General features: G+C 41.9%; 1 protein-coding gene across 1 annotated transcript; it reads right to left on the bottom strand.

Moving 5' to 3' along the window:
- Window positions 1-6,637: 6,637 nt before the first annotated feature.
- Window positions 6,638-15,082, bottom strand: LOC121718482 (GTPase IMAP family member 9-like). The gene is made up of 3 exons (XM_042103493.1): window positions 14,961-15,082; window positions 12,612-13,450; window positions 6,638-6,829 (listed from the first exon to the last, which is right to left on the bottom strand). The coding sequence occupies exons 1-3, from the start codon at window positions 15,031-15,033 to the stop codon at window positions 6,638-6,640; spliced, it is 1,104 nt and encodes a 367-aa protein (XP_041959427.1). The 5' UTR covers window positions 15,034-15,082.
- Window positions 15,083-15,092: the final 10 nt, after the last annotated feature.

Below are 15,092 nucleotides of genomic sequence, written 5' to 3'. Positions count from 1 at the left end.
AGACATCCAAGTCACCTTTCAAAACAGACAAGGGAGTGCGCACTTCATGTGCAAACACCAGCTCATTGGGTGAAAACCCTGTACTTTCTTGGACAACAGCCCTAGCTGCCAACAACAACCATGGTAGCCCCTCTTCCCAGTCTTCCTTTAACGCCACACAATATGCCCGTAACAACGCTTTCAATGATGAATGGAAACGTTCAAGCGCCCCCTGGGACTGCGCATGATAGGCACTACTCAGATTGTGCTTAATACGTAGCTGCCTCAATGCCTCGGCAAAAGCCGTGGATGTAAAGTTGGACCCACGGTCGCTTTGGATTACCTTCGGAATACCAAAGATGGATATAAATTGAGCTAATGACTTCACAACAGACTTTGTGTTAATGCTCCTTAAAGCATACGCAGCTGGATAGCGTGTAGCCTGGCACATGATGGTAACCATATACAAACAGCCAGATTTGGAGGGAGTCAATGGACCAACACAATCAATGATTAAATGGTCAAAAGGAGTACCTACAGATTGAATCGGATGTAGGGGTGCCGGTTTAATAGATGTGTTTGGTTTACCTGCAATTTGACACACATGACAAGCTTTAACAAAACTCGCTACATCTCTTTTGATTCGCGGCCAATAGAAATGTTCAAGTAGCCGATTGTAGGTCTTCTTTACACCAAAATGTCCATCCACCTCCCCATGAGCAGTTTTTAATACCACACCACGATATTCTTCAGGCACTACAACCTGCAACACTGGATCTGCCACCTCCGTGCATGCATGTGGCAGCCACCTGCGAAGCAATAAGCCATCTCGAACACGGTAATTACTAGACTCATCTGAGGCCAAATCAAAATACTTTGCAAGATCTTTATCTTTACTCTGGGCATGCACCACTTCACTACGAGAAAGAGGAGTTGGTAGTTTTGGAACAAACAATTTCACGCTAGACTTGGATACTTTAGATGTGTCCTCAGCCTGTGTACGAGCCATGGCCCGCGTCACAGCACAGGCCGTGAACACTTCTGGAAACTGTTTGAGACACTCGTCAGGCTCAGCCAATGGCTTAACCTCCATTTTAACCACAGGAGGCGGTGCTGGCGCCCCCTCTGGCCAAACACAATGACCCGCAATATTGTTTCCCACAATGATGTCCACACCATCTACGGGCAAAGATGGACGAACAGCAATGGTGACCTCCCCATTAACAAACCCAGAGTACAAGCAGATTTTATGCAATGGCACCGACAAAGATTGAAGCCCAATACCACGGATTAACACAACACTCCCTGTATCTGAGACCGATGAAAAAGGCAGAACAGACTGGCTAATGAAAGACTCTGAAGCCCCTGTGTCGCGGAGAATTTTCACTGAAGTCCTCTGAGCCTCGCCTAACAGGGAGACAAAACCATCAGAAATAAATGGACTGTAATCAACATCTGATACACCTGTTCCCACCATCTCCACTGGTACATTTGGACGCTCAGAATCCAAAGCCTTGGACACAGACTTAGAATCAGGAGACACATCAGCTTTAACAGACTCAACATGCTCATCACCAGCAGGCCTACTTTTAGCCACACAACCAGCAAATTTCCCACTTGCCCTTGACTTGTTGCGTGCTTTTAACAACGGACAGTCCCTCTTCCAATGCCCTTGCTCAAAACAATAATTGCAATTATCTTGTACATCACAATCACGAGCCCTGCTCGACTTACCTGGTTGAGACTTGAAATTACCAGGTTGAGACATTGAATGACCAGGTGAAAAGCGATGAGGCGGGCGATCCTGCCGACTATACGCGTTATTACGCGGAACAAAACCACGCAGATGAGTCTTGTGTATTAACGCATATCCATCGGCAAGCGCAGCTGCCTCTGACACGGTTTTCACTCTATGTTCATTGACATATACAGCTACCTGCTCTGGCAAGATGTTTTTGAACTGTTCAATGACCAGAAGCTCAGTTAAAGCTTCAAAAGTATCAACCCCTTCAGATGACAGCCAGCGCTGAAAAAATGTAACAAGTTCCCTAGCCACCTCTGCGTGTGTTTGCTTGTCAGTTTTCTTCCAACTACGAAAACGTTGGCGATACGCTTCGGGGACTAACTCATAACACTTTAAGACTGCCTCTTTAACACAGCGATAAACTTTCCTCTCACCAGGAGACAAAGCAACAAAGGCCTCCTGCGCTTTACCAACCAAAACTGTTTGTAAAAGGAGAGTCTTATCTTCATCAGACCAACTTTTATCCGCAGCAACATTCTCGAACAGGGAGAAAAAAACGTCTGGGTCACGCTCGTTAAATTTTGGGAGAAACTTAATCATTGACGATAACCTAGAAGACGGAGATAAATTTCCACCATTGCCACTAGCAGACATTTTACCGTCAGCAATCAACCTAAGCCGCTTATTTTCAATTTCCCTTTCCAGCTCTTTATGCTTAAGCTTTTCAAGTTCTAAAAGCTCATTGCTTTTCAGTTTTTCCATTTCTAATAATTCACTGTGTTTAAGCTTTTCCCTTTCCAATAAACGATCTTTTTCCCTTTCTTGAAGTTCTAATTTCTTTTGTTCAAGCTGAGCTTCCAGTCTTTTTTGTTCGAGTTGGGTTTGCATTTTTATTTCCTGCGCTTCTAACTTCTTTTGCTCGAGCTGCATTTTCAGCAACTCTGCTTGTTGTTCGAACGTCAGATGTCTAGAAAGCTGCGTGCTTGAATCCAATGATGTATTTAACTGTGTTGCCGTCTGATGTTCGTCTGATGTTACTAACCTTACAGGAGATACGGATTTCTCGGTGTCGCTTGGTGAAGCAGGCAACACCCGACTCTCTTTCAACTTATTAAGGATGAAAACAAACACTTGCTCTTTTTTAGAAGTCTTAGCAATCGTAATTTCCCATTCATAATGCTCTGCTACGCTGAACAGCTGATCTTTTGTCAATTTAGACAACAACTCCTCCGACGGAGCTTGTAAAAATTCTTCCAACACATTCATGATACCGTTACATGTAGGCTACTTTCACATAAACCATAACGTTTAACCAACACTCATTCAAAAAAAAAATACAGATCTTCCAAACTGCCGTAACTTATATCCAAATAACTAAATCATGATGCACAAAGTTCATGAAACCGGACAAACTACGGAGCTTCCTCGTTTCTAAACATTTACCCACCATATACTAACCTATCTTCACACTGTGCCCAAGAACCGAGTTCTTTACTCACCAAATACCGCTGGAGTCGAGCTGCCCCGACCGAAGTCAATTCAACCCGGATCTCCACGGCGATGTCCTCGGCCCAGACACAGTGGCACACCAGCCTAAGGCCCCAGCGCACAGGCGCTCTAAGCCGAGGAAAGACGACAGCTCCAAACTCGTTTAATCCAGCCACATGAACTGCTCAAACACATCACGACAAAACAAAAGGAAACAAATAAACACAACTGAAAGTAAATTACCGGTAACTAGGTCTCCTTACCAATTACGTTCACAAAAGCTCCAAACAAAAGCAGCAACATGCGGTTTCCCCCAACCACTACCACTCTTACACCTGTGCGTTTCATTAGGCTACTCCAACGTCATAGGCCCACGTATCGTTTACCCACTTTAAACGCAGCAGCTTACCTACCCATAGGCGCATCAAAAACGCACGGAAAAAGGGTCCAGATTGTATTTATAGGACGAAGCCCCCATATGTTGTGCCTGCCCGGCTCAAGGCAAACACAACATAAAAGGGGAGACCACACGCTGCTCAAAATTAAGAAAATATTTATTAAATAAATGAACTATGTACAAAAGTCAGTGAATGAAGAGTAAAGCAAGACTGTAGTGTATGTCAGCATAGTGAGGTGAAGTGCAAAACCAAAAGAAACGAACAGGGCGCAGCCCGTCCGGCCGCAACGACAACACCCCGCAACTCTGGAACCGGCAATCAGCGGAAGCGTAGAGAGAGCGAGAGAGAGATCTTGAAGCAGGCTCCCGGGACCCGCTTATATTCTGCCCTAATCGCTGGCGCAATTAGCCCACGCCATTCTGCAGAGCTCCCCCTGTAGGCCACACACAGAACAGCAGCAGAGCCACCACAGACAAAGAGCAAGAAGTGCGACAAGACCCAGCACTGACCAGCTGGGGCGTCACAACAGCAACTTTACTGTCTTTTTAAACAAAATTTTACCAGCAACTTCTTTCTGAAAACAATTATGTTGATTCCTTTCGTTTCATTCCCACCTGCTAGAATAGTTTTGTCGAGAGAACAGAGCAGGAAATAGGGCTGTCGCCTGTCGTTATAATGTTATTAATGTTATTAATCTTGTTAATGGGCAGCCGTGGCCCACTGGTTAGCACTCTGGACTTGTAACCGGAGGGTTGCCGGTTCGAGCCCCGACCAGTGGGCCCCGGCTGAAGTGCCCTTGAGCAAGCCACCTAAACCCCTCACTGCTCCCCGAGCGCCGCCGTTGTAGCAGGCAGCTCACTGCGCCGGGATTAGTGTGTGCTTCACCTCACTGTGTGTTCACTGTGTGCTGTTTGTGTTTCACTAATTCACCGATTGGGTTAAATGCAGAGACCAAATTTCCCTCACGGGATCAAAAAAGTATATATACTTATACTGTTATGCTTTGCTTCCTCCTTCAGGACAGGAGAGTCAGAGGGAGGGAGGAGCTCCAAGCTGATCAGTCAGATTCACAACATTCCTTCAAGGAGCCATTTATTTATCATTTTATTTGCAGATTGGGTTACACTGTAAAGTTACATTGAGATGTAGTTGTTTGTTTGATATATGAACATGTATTGAAACTGCCCAGACAAAAATAATACTGCATCACTGCATCAACTTTGTTTTAAGTTTAATGAACAAGCATAACTGTCTCCATTTTATTTGCAGATTGGGTTACACTGTAAAGTTACATTGAGATGTAGTTGTTTGTTTGATATATGAACATGTATTGAAACTGCCCAGACAAAAATAATACTGCATCACTGCATCAACTTTGTTTTAAGTTTAATGAACAAGCATAACTGTCTCCACTACAATTAGTCAATAGTCAGGATTACCATTGAGGAGACCATTATTAAAATATATGGACATTTTAGAGAATAGGCATGTTTCTACCAGAAAGACTCGGGAGACAAAATAGTGAAAGGGGATTTAATCCTGAATAGGATATGAAGGCTACATAACAGCTGAGTATATAAACAATCTTTGGCGAAGTCCCCCGTCCATAGACTGGTGAGCAGTGCAGGGATGTCGGATCCTGCCGATAGACCATGGCGGGGCGAGGAGCATATCCCCCGGCATAGCTTGAGACAGACTGGACCAACTGGTGGCAGTGGGGTGGTGATGGAGACGTCGAAGTCAATTTATACTGAAAGTAGCAAGGAGGGGAGTTAGACATAGTTTTAAGTTGTTAAGAAGTGCATTAATTTCCTATTGGTTCGTAGGCTCATTGATTTAATGGGAGGCGTAGCAATGTGACTGTGAATCGACTGTGATTGGCTAGGGAATTCATGAATGGATGACATGGCGAGTACACTTAGGTGTGTTTCTCATGAGCTGTAATTGGTTAACAAGTTATGAACAGTATATGTGACTGCGAGTCTTTTCTGTAGAACTTCGCTAAAGCAACCATTTCTTCTTGGGTGCAATGCGAAACTGACTACTTTCTCAATTAGCATTGACCTGGCCCCTTGGTGGTGTCACAAAGTTGGACACTCAATGCTTACTTGCATTATGGGTCTACAGGGGCGCTGCTGAGGATTTGGGCCCTTTGAACGACAGTAATTCTGGGCCCCCCAATAACATACTATAATCGGGGCAGGGGCTGTCTTAGAATCGTCCTTGCCCAAACATAGGCATCACTGCACTCATTAATTAGTGTCTTATAAAGCCTAACAGCTAGAAATGTCACAATGTACTATAAAGCATCTTTTACATCTATATTGTCATCATTCATCTGGCACATTTTTCTTGTTATTGTTATACTTTTGTAGACTTTATTTTTATACTGATAATACATGGGTCATCTGCGGTAGAAAGAAAGCAAACATTTTAGACCACACAAATGAGATTCTATTTGAAAACAGATACAACAGTGACACCTACTGGTCAAATTGCATTGTTTGTATGACTTTTGATGAACTAAACCAAATGGATAAATATTTATTAAATAATAATATTTTATATTTCATTTATGATTAAGTTGGGTACTCAATGGTTTGACAGTTAAATTGCTACTTTTTGAAAAAGACTGAAACATTCTGCTCTTTAAGAAACTGATTCTCCAAACATCCCTCTGACTACAGTACATGTCCCCTATACCATGTTTTTTTTTCTCCCTTAATTTTTTACCCCACTATAGAAAAAGCGGTTTCAACACTCAAAATACAATCCTCGTATAATTTTTTAATTTAAATAAAAAAAAGGAAATGGAAAAAGAGACTGTAATATGATGACAATAATGACAACAATGTATTTTATTTCAGTTTGAGTTCAGTTAAGAAGAATGAGATAGATAGATAGATAGATAGATACTTTATTGATCCTCAAGGGGAAATTCAAGAATGAATGGATTTGTTGACATGGCAACACTCATAAACACTTCAATTAGGAATGAGTACAGTACCGGATGAACAATGTGAATAGGCTAAAACATGTCAGGTTTGATGGTTGGTTTCCTCAGATTGTCAGTTTTCCAGTTTTTGAAAAGCCTTGTGGCTGCCTGCCGATTCTCCGACCATTCCTCCAACTTTGCGTCCCACAGCCCCACCAGCTTTACTTCCAGCCACCATATCCACTGAGGCTCCAGCCACACCTCCTGCCACCCCTGCAGCACCTCCTGCAAAGCCTCCACACATTTCACCTGCATACACTCCTCTTATTGCTCCAATGACACTTTTGTTTATCTTTAATCTTCACTCATATTCACCTGTCCAACCTGTATACACTCAGAGCAACGAAATGGTAACAATAACAATAATAAAACATCATAATTCAAATAAAATATTGTTTTTGTTTTTTCTCAACAGAGCTTTCTATTGCAACACAAGCATTGATGTTATCAAAAGCTGCAGTAGGTTATTGTTTGTTATATTACAGCAACATTTTAAACATTCTTTAAAACAGTACATTATCTCCATCAAATTCAGTGCTTTATCAGAATGTATGCAGACATCAAAACATTCTTTGTTTGCTTTTCCATCTTAAAAAAAAAAGTTTCCTACTAGGCCTACTCTGCCAGCCCAGTGAGCTCACCTTAAACAGAGTGTTTAAGCAAGTTCATCCACAGCTTGCTTGATCTTTTATCATTATCATAAGGACAATGGGTTCATTTATTTACCATAGAGACAATGAAATACTTGTAGTTGTTAAGTCAAGTCAACTTTAGCGTATTTCATACACAGAAGTCATTCATTGCGCTTTACATAAACACAAGCAAACAGGAGCCAATAAAAGCTTAGAAGGGCAATGGACCCTTTCAAGAGAGTTCCATTATCAGCATCATAGTTGGCCCCACAAGACTTCCTTTTTAACATTCCATATGTTATCTTAATGCAGAGGAAGTAGATTGGGGCCCAAATAGAACGTTCAAGCATTGTTTTTGTTTTTATTGATGAAAGGGTCTATATATACTCTTTTGAAAGGGTCTATAGTCAAAGAATAGTTTAAAAAGTAAAGAATAAAAAACAAAAACATAAAACACACAAGCATAGCACATAAAAGCATAAAAGGGCAATAGTTTAAAAGTGTTTAACAACCTGACTAGTCAGGCGATACCATGGGTAAACATCTCATGACTTACACATGGCAGAAAGCATGTTATGCATGAGGAAGTTTTTGAATGTTTTCACTGGCCGTAACGATTGTACTGTCATTGGAAAGGGACTCAGACAAAACCACCAGGCATTCACCACTTTACAGTGTCATGGGCTCAGGATGTTTTATTAAATTGAGATTAAAAACAAACAACTGAGAATCATTTTTGTTTAAAGAGGACATGTTATGAAATACTCACTTTTCAGTGCTTCAGTGCTACATTTGGTGCACAAACCAGATATAGAAAGTCTGAATACACAACCGCTGATATAAGAAGACAGTCAGTAAGTTGACCGTGAGGGAAATTTGGTCTCTGTATTCATCCCAATTAGTGAAACACACTCGGCAGTCGGCACAGAGTGAACACACAGTGAGGTGAAGTATACACTAATCCCGACGCAGTGAGCTGCCTGGTTCGAACCCCGACCAGTAGGAACGGCTGAAGTGCCCTTGAGCAAGGCACCTAATACATGAGAACAGCGTCTCTTCACCAGCAATATGCTAATGAGTCCCAGAAAGTCCACGCCCTTTTTTAGGTGAAGGAAGTAGGCACTTTGCTACTACTGTTGACAGAACAGTAGGCTACTTCAATGAGCAGGCACCATGCCTAAAAGCTGCTGCGTTGTATTTTACAACAACAACAAAAAAAAAATAAGGATTTGCGGTTTAGTATGTTGCCACAAAAAGAAAGGGAAGGGAAAAGAAGGGGTTTGTGGCTCCAATCAGGAGAGAGAATCCCGATGGGAGGCTGTGGGACCCGACGTCTAAATTTGTTTACGTCTGCGGCAAACACTTCGTTAGCTAAAGTCAGTCAGTCATGCTAGCTAAAGTCAGTTGATGTCCGATGTTAAATATGTCTAATCTAATAATGAAGGAATGAATGAAACTTTGCGAACTACTAGCTGTGATTACATGTCATAGTTCAGCTCTGAGTTAGCCTGCAACACCTAGCACTAGTGCTATCATGGTTGCACTCTACTATTTTATAGCGCATGTTAAATGCGCTATAAAATAGCGACACCGGTCAGGACTTGGAAGAGAGCTTGTATAACTCGTCTGCTGGCTGGCCATAGCATTAGATCGGTATAAATAGCTACATATAACACTTGGGTAAAGTTCAAAAATGTAATGCACTGAAATTCTCATAGATCCCGGATTCTCAAGTACCCGGATTGTTGTTCTCATATATCCCTCACTGCTCCCCGAGCACCGCTGTAGCAGGCAGCTCACTGTTTCATTCTCCCTCCTTTTCAGCACGAATGAAACAGCATGAGAGAGCATGAACCATATCGTTTCTCCCGTTTTGTATTTGCCAAATTTGACAACAGTCTACATTTCAAATCATAGCCTACTTCCAGGCGCGCGGGAACATATTTTTGACCAGGGGTGCTGAATAACAAAATAATCATGGATGTCTGACGATTTCTCCCCCAGCATATGATTCGAATTTAGACAGCTAAATATGCCATTTCAGCGCCGTGTATGAGTAGGTCTAAGAGTGAGAAGCTGTATAATGCCCTGGGCAGCCACATTCCACTGCAACTATGCGCATCACTTGCCACTCCGACTCATCAATAAAAACTGCGCACGCACACACCAGTCCCATAGAAGCACACTTGACTTTACATCATTAACCTATTTCAGTATATAGCCAGAGAATGTCCATAGACGGGCTCTGATATAGCCTAGTCCAAGGTAAATTCCTTTTCTGACTTCTTTCTCTTTATCGTCATGGCATTTAGAATAAGGAATAACGTTCGCGAACCCTTCTGGTTTTGTTGCCAGCATAAAAACAAGCTTACCATCAGCCTATCCGCAAATTTTAAACATAAGGGATGAATTGAACGATGACGACGTCGGACATATTGGCATAGTTCATATTGAAAAAAAGTTATAAAATTTGGAACTCTAGCTTTTCCCCACCGCAGTCTTTTAATGCCATCTAATAATAACGTGCGCAGTCTGCACCATACTTAAGCCCAAATCACACCCAATATTCACGACGAGATGAGCTGCAACATTCTATTAACCAGCAACTTGATGCAACATTCTAAAACCTTGCAACTGTGACCAGACATGGTGAATATGTGGTGGATTTCTATGACTTAACAGATGCATGTATGGTTTTTATAAACTTTGATATTACTGCAATTATTATGAGACTTCAAGGCATGTACACATCTTAAACAGACCAGACCAGCAGTCAAGGAGTGGGGTGAAGGAGTTCACAGTGACACCTGGCTAGATGGTCAAGAGCGAGAGGATGATGTAATGGTGGTAACAGCAAGGCCAAGTAACAGGTGGCAAGATAAGAAGCCCTGTTACAACTGGAAACAAAACAGAATCTGGGAAAAACCCAGAAGAAGACAGTTTTGCATATAATTTTATGCATGATGAGGCAATGGGTTCCACCAATAGTCGTAACCTTGGTGGATGCTGATAGGCCAACAGGTGTCTTTCGAGGGTGGCGAGAGGGCCCAACCCCAAGGTGAAGGAAATAATTTTATATGACCGTTTCTTGCCCCAGACTTGGTGGAGGCTTAGCCACATTTACATTTAGAGGAGAAATGCTCCCCACTGGCTCCTACCATCTGTCAATCTCCTCTGTTCTGTCTTTGGGTTAAACAAAGACCTTATACAGTAGTTAACTTTAGCGGAATTATATGTTTGTGTCATTAACTGTAAATGTATTCATGTTTGGTATCATTTTTATAGTCTCAGTACAAGGAGTACAATGAATTAAGTGTAAGAATGTTTAGAACATCCTGTATAACATTTCTACCTGAGGAGCCTTCCTAATATGTTAAATAGTAAGTAGGTGTGTGTAGGTGTGTCTGGGTGTGGCTGATGGAAACGGCGGGAAGAGAAAGCCAATCAGAGGACGTTGTACCTATGATCACCACCTGAACCACACCCTTGCAAATTGAGCATAAAAGGCCAGTCTCTTCCGGTAGTCTTGAGAAGTCAGATAATACTGAGAATCTGGTGAAATCCATGAAACAAACATGTACTTCTCTCCCTTGAGGGCCACTGGCCCCTCATTGAAAAGAATAAAGCCCGGATCCTGACCTTGCATCGACATTGAGTCTCAAGAGAAATATGGTAGTAAAAATATACTATCAAAGGTTAAGGAGTATAAAAGATAGACCGCAGCCACCTGTTAGTCAGATCTCATCGGAGGCGCCAGCTGATGACATCTCACATCACCCTATTGCTTGACACCTGGTCTGGACATCGTTTAGGCTGGACTATCACTGCAATACGGTGAATAAAGATCAACAGTCTTCAGAGATCTCCTGTCTGCATTGTCTCCTTCGGACGCCTTGTCCCAGAGTGCTAATAAGTAGTTAAGTGATAAATTGTTCATTGGATTCGGAAATGGACCGTTTTTTTCCACGACAAATGCTTTGCGATGGCTTGCAATGACGTGCAACATCTAATTCACACCGTGTAACCTCCTTTCTGTAACGGTTTCGTATCATTGCGAATCTTTGGTGTGAATTGGGCTTTAAACAGACGATCTGACGGGTTTTAGAAGATTAAATACAACCCGAAACTAAAAAACAGACCAGGCCTCTACTGGAGACCGGCCTTTAACCCAAACCTGTAGCCACGCCAGGCGTTTAAAAGAGATAGGCGTCTCTTTGTACCTCGGCTATTATTTGAAGTTTTACGGTATACTTATTTGAGCCAACATTTAAGCCAGGTGTATCAGCTCATTAATGAAATCAACTGCACTGTTTCTACTCTCTGCTTTCTACTTTGACCCCTCTATTATATTTCTCTAACTGGGGTAAATATATAGAAACTCAGCAGCAGCACATTGTTAAGTCTGCATGTCTCTTTTTATTCTTCTCCCCAAAACTCATGTGTCTCAGTGAACTCCTGCATGTAACTTCATACTACTGCACCCTAGTGGCGGCTCCATATATGCAAGATACAACACCCTCCTACCCTTTTGTCAGGTACATGTCCATTATTACAGCTATTACACCCTTTCTCCTACTACTGCTGCTACTGCTGGTCCTGCTGCTACTACTTTACCAGTTTCTCTGTTGTCTATACTTTTATTGTTAAATGTGTGATATCAACTCCTCTGGCTGCAATCCAGGTAAAGATGGGAGAGATGCATCTTAAAGGTCCACTGTGTAACGTTATCAGTTGTTTGTTAACAAAATCAACATTTCACATTCATAAATGTGGCCCCATTCATGTTTAATTACCACCACCACCAATGCAAAGCATATTTATGGACTTAGAAATCCTCATTTACATACATAGCTGGAGTCGACTCTCCATGTAAGTGCGCCATTTAAAAAAAAAAAAAAAAAAAAAAACGTTGGCCAGCAAGGGACATATATGAAATACAGCTGTTTCTTTGGCGTCTGCATGTAAAGAAAAAAAATGTACCCAACAAATAACATAATAGCTAGCAAGCTCATTGTGCCATTGATGAAAAACATTAGCACTTTGGTAACATTAGCTTGGATTCATCTGCAGACTTGCTAGCTGACGTGAGCAGTGACATATAGTACCAAAATAGCATCGACCTAGCATTATTATTTACTGCTTTGCATAAGCTATTGCAGAATTACATACCAAATGATTAAATTCAATTTCAACATCAGCTACAAACATCACCCGAAGCAACATCCAACGTGAGGTGCAAGTGCAAGTTTTGGTCGGAAAATATAATATGTTGCAAGTCCACATTTGAAATTTGGACTTCAATGTTTTTTAAAAAAAGAAGCTATCGATTTTGCTAATGTCCATAGTGAATCTGATGCCCCTTCTCCTGTCACTACTGCTGCTGTTCCTGCTGCCTCTACTGCTGCTGTTCCTGCTGCCTCTACTGCTGCTGTTCCTGCTGTCCCTACTGCTGCTGTTCCTGCTGTTGCCCCTACTGCTGCTTTTCCTGCTGCTTTTCCTGCTGCCACTACTGCTGAGTTTCCTGCTGCCCCTATTACTGCTGCCACTGCAGCTTTTCCTATTGCTACTGTAGTATCAACAATTGCCTGATGTCTTTGTCTCTGTCGTATTTTCATCTGAGCTTCCTTATAAATCTCACTGGTGTAGTGTCCTCCTCCATTCTTCTTCACCATGGCCTCTATCTTCTCCAGTAGCTCACTGACCTGAGTCCTGTCTGCACTCATATTGTTAAATGTGTGATATCTACCCCCACACTGGCTGATAAGAGATGAAAGAGCAGCACTTTTATACAGCAAATGGTTCACTTGTTTTCCCTCCAGTGCATCTGCATGAGTGAGGAGCACTATGGTGTACTGAGAAGCATCTTCACCAAAGTTCTCCTGGATCCACTGCACTGTGTTCCTCTCCTCCTCTGTGAATCTTATGTCTAATCTGATCACCAGCAGAAAGGCATGAGGCCCAGGAACAGACATTTCAGCATAATTCTCTATCTTTGCTTTTAGCTTGTCTCTGGTATTGTTTGTATCAAATAATCCTGGTGTATCAATCAGTGTAATTTGTTTACCAGCTATTTCAGTATATTGCTTATTACACGTTTTAGTCACAGATTCGAGTGAGAAATCCTGTTCAAAATCTTTGCTCCCCAGGATGGTGTTTCCCGATGCACTCTTTCCAGTCCCAGTTTTGCCCAGCAGCACAATCCTCAATGCAGGCACTGTGGAGACAAAGACACATTTTCTATGAATAGTAATCACCAAAAAATGACAGGATATATGCCTATGTTACATCATTAACATTAGTAATCAGTAGACCAGGGGTGGGTAGTAACGCATTACAAGTAACGCACATGAGTAAAAAAAGTATTTTTTTCGAGGAACGGCAACTTTCCATATTCCTTTTTCAAAATGGTACTTCTACTCTTACTCAAGTACATTTTTGAGCCAGTAATCTACTCTTTACTCCACTACAGTTTCAATTGCCTTTCGTTAAGAGTACAAGATTATTATTGGAGGAGAATAGCCTGGCTAACGTCAGACCATGGGAAAACCCAGGCTAGGAGGAGAAAGTATCTCGAGGGAGAAAAGTGCACCTCTCCCTTGGTGCACAGCGGCATGGAAGAAAAGAAACAGGGCTTCAGAATGCATTGCTACGTTTCCCCGCAATTATAAAAGTAATGACTGCCCTGATGTAGCCTATTACACGGAAGTACAGTAGATGTTCTATATATCTAACAGCTCAGTTAATGCAATGACGTGCTGCCAGCTGCTGCATCTTCTGGTGAGACTGCCAGAGTAACATAGAGACGAGAGACGAATGTGATTGTTGAATGATGGTCAGCATCATTCAACAATCACATTGGAGAAGGAAAGTAGGCCTACAACTTAATTTACAAGCAAAGCCAATGCACTGGAAATCGAGCACACAAGACATAAGGACAAGACAAACAACAATACATAAAAACATAAATACCCACAGGATCTAACACAGTAATGAATCAAAATAAATATAGTTAAAACAGTTCTGGCAGATTGTTTAAAATGGAAATGGAAGTCGGGATAAAAGAGTTTCTGAGTCTATTGGACCTGCATCTGGGCATGGAGTACCTACGGCCTGAGGGGAGTAGCTTAAACTGGCAGGACAAGGGATGGCTAGGGTCAGCTACAATAGATTGGGTAGTGAGTAGAGGGTCCCTAAAGCCAAACCGAAGTATCCCGAGGTCTTTATGTGGTCGGATAGACAGTCCAGAATGAATTTCCAGGCTAACGAGTTTTGACTAAAAACGGTAAAATCGAACTTTCTCAAAACACATCCAAATGACATGATTTTGATGTCAACTCAACGTATGTACTCCCAATCATCCGTAAATTGATCTAAAGTGCATTTTACTCCGGATAATTCCTTTAATGCATATTATTTCAATGAGGTTTTATCACTGAAAACGATTATTTCTGAAAACTTTGGACAAAGTTGAGATGTGGGAAAACTCATGGTTTTACTTTCATCAAGGGAAAATTGTGACATGTTGTTCCCTCGTTCATTTGAAACATGAACCCTTAACATTTTTAGCTAAACCCAGTAGGCTATAAAGCGGATCAGATAGACTTTTTTCTTTCTTCCATATATAATAATTTAAGGGTATAATCATTAGGGTATGGGATAGATATGGGCACAGACATGCACATGGATAATCTGATGCACTATTGTAGGGATTACAAAAACCGTACCCTCAATTTCAAGCTGTGGTGGTGGCTGACTTTTCTGACTTTTCTCTGGGGGCTGAACTCCACTCTTCATCATGTCTGCATCTTCTGCTCCATCCAGTTCTCCTCCAGTAGGTGTGGCTTCCAAGTTCACAC

The sequence above is a fragment of the Alosa sapidissima genome, chromosome 9 (assembly GCF_018492685.1).
Source record: "Alosa sapidissima isolate fAloSap1 chromosome 9, fAloSap1.pri, whole genome shotgun sequence".
NCBI classification, from domain to species: domain Eukaryota; kingdom Metazoa; phylum Chordata; class Actinopteri; order Clupeiformes; family Clupeidae; genus Alosa; species Alosa sapidissima.
Note: the sequence above shows the minus strand (reverse complement) of the source record. Positions and strands in the feature narration are given on the sequence as shown.

Excerpts from the sequence above, each read along its gene's own strand:
- LOC121718482 (XM_042103493.1), bottom strand. The coding sequence starts at position 15,033 with ATGATGAAGAGTGGAGTTCAGCCCCCAGAGAAAAGTCAGAAAAGTCAG. Across the intron at positions 13,451-14,960 it reads ACCACAGCTTGAAATTGAGG|TGCCTGCATTGAGGATTGTG; the intron begins GTACGGTTTTTG and ends TTGTCTCCACAG. Across the intron at positions 6,830-12,611 it reads AGGCAGCAGGAACAGCAGCA|GAGGTGCTGCAGGGGTGGCA; the intron begins GTAGTGACAGGA and ends GAGGCTTTGCAG.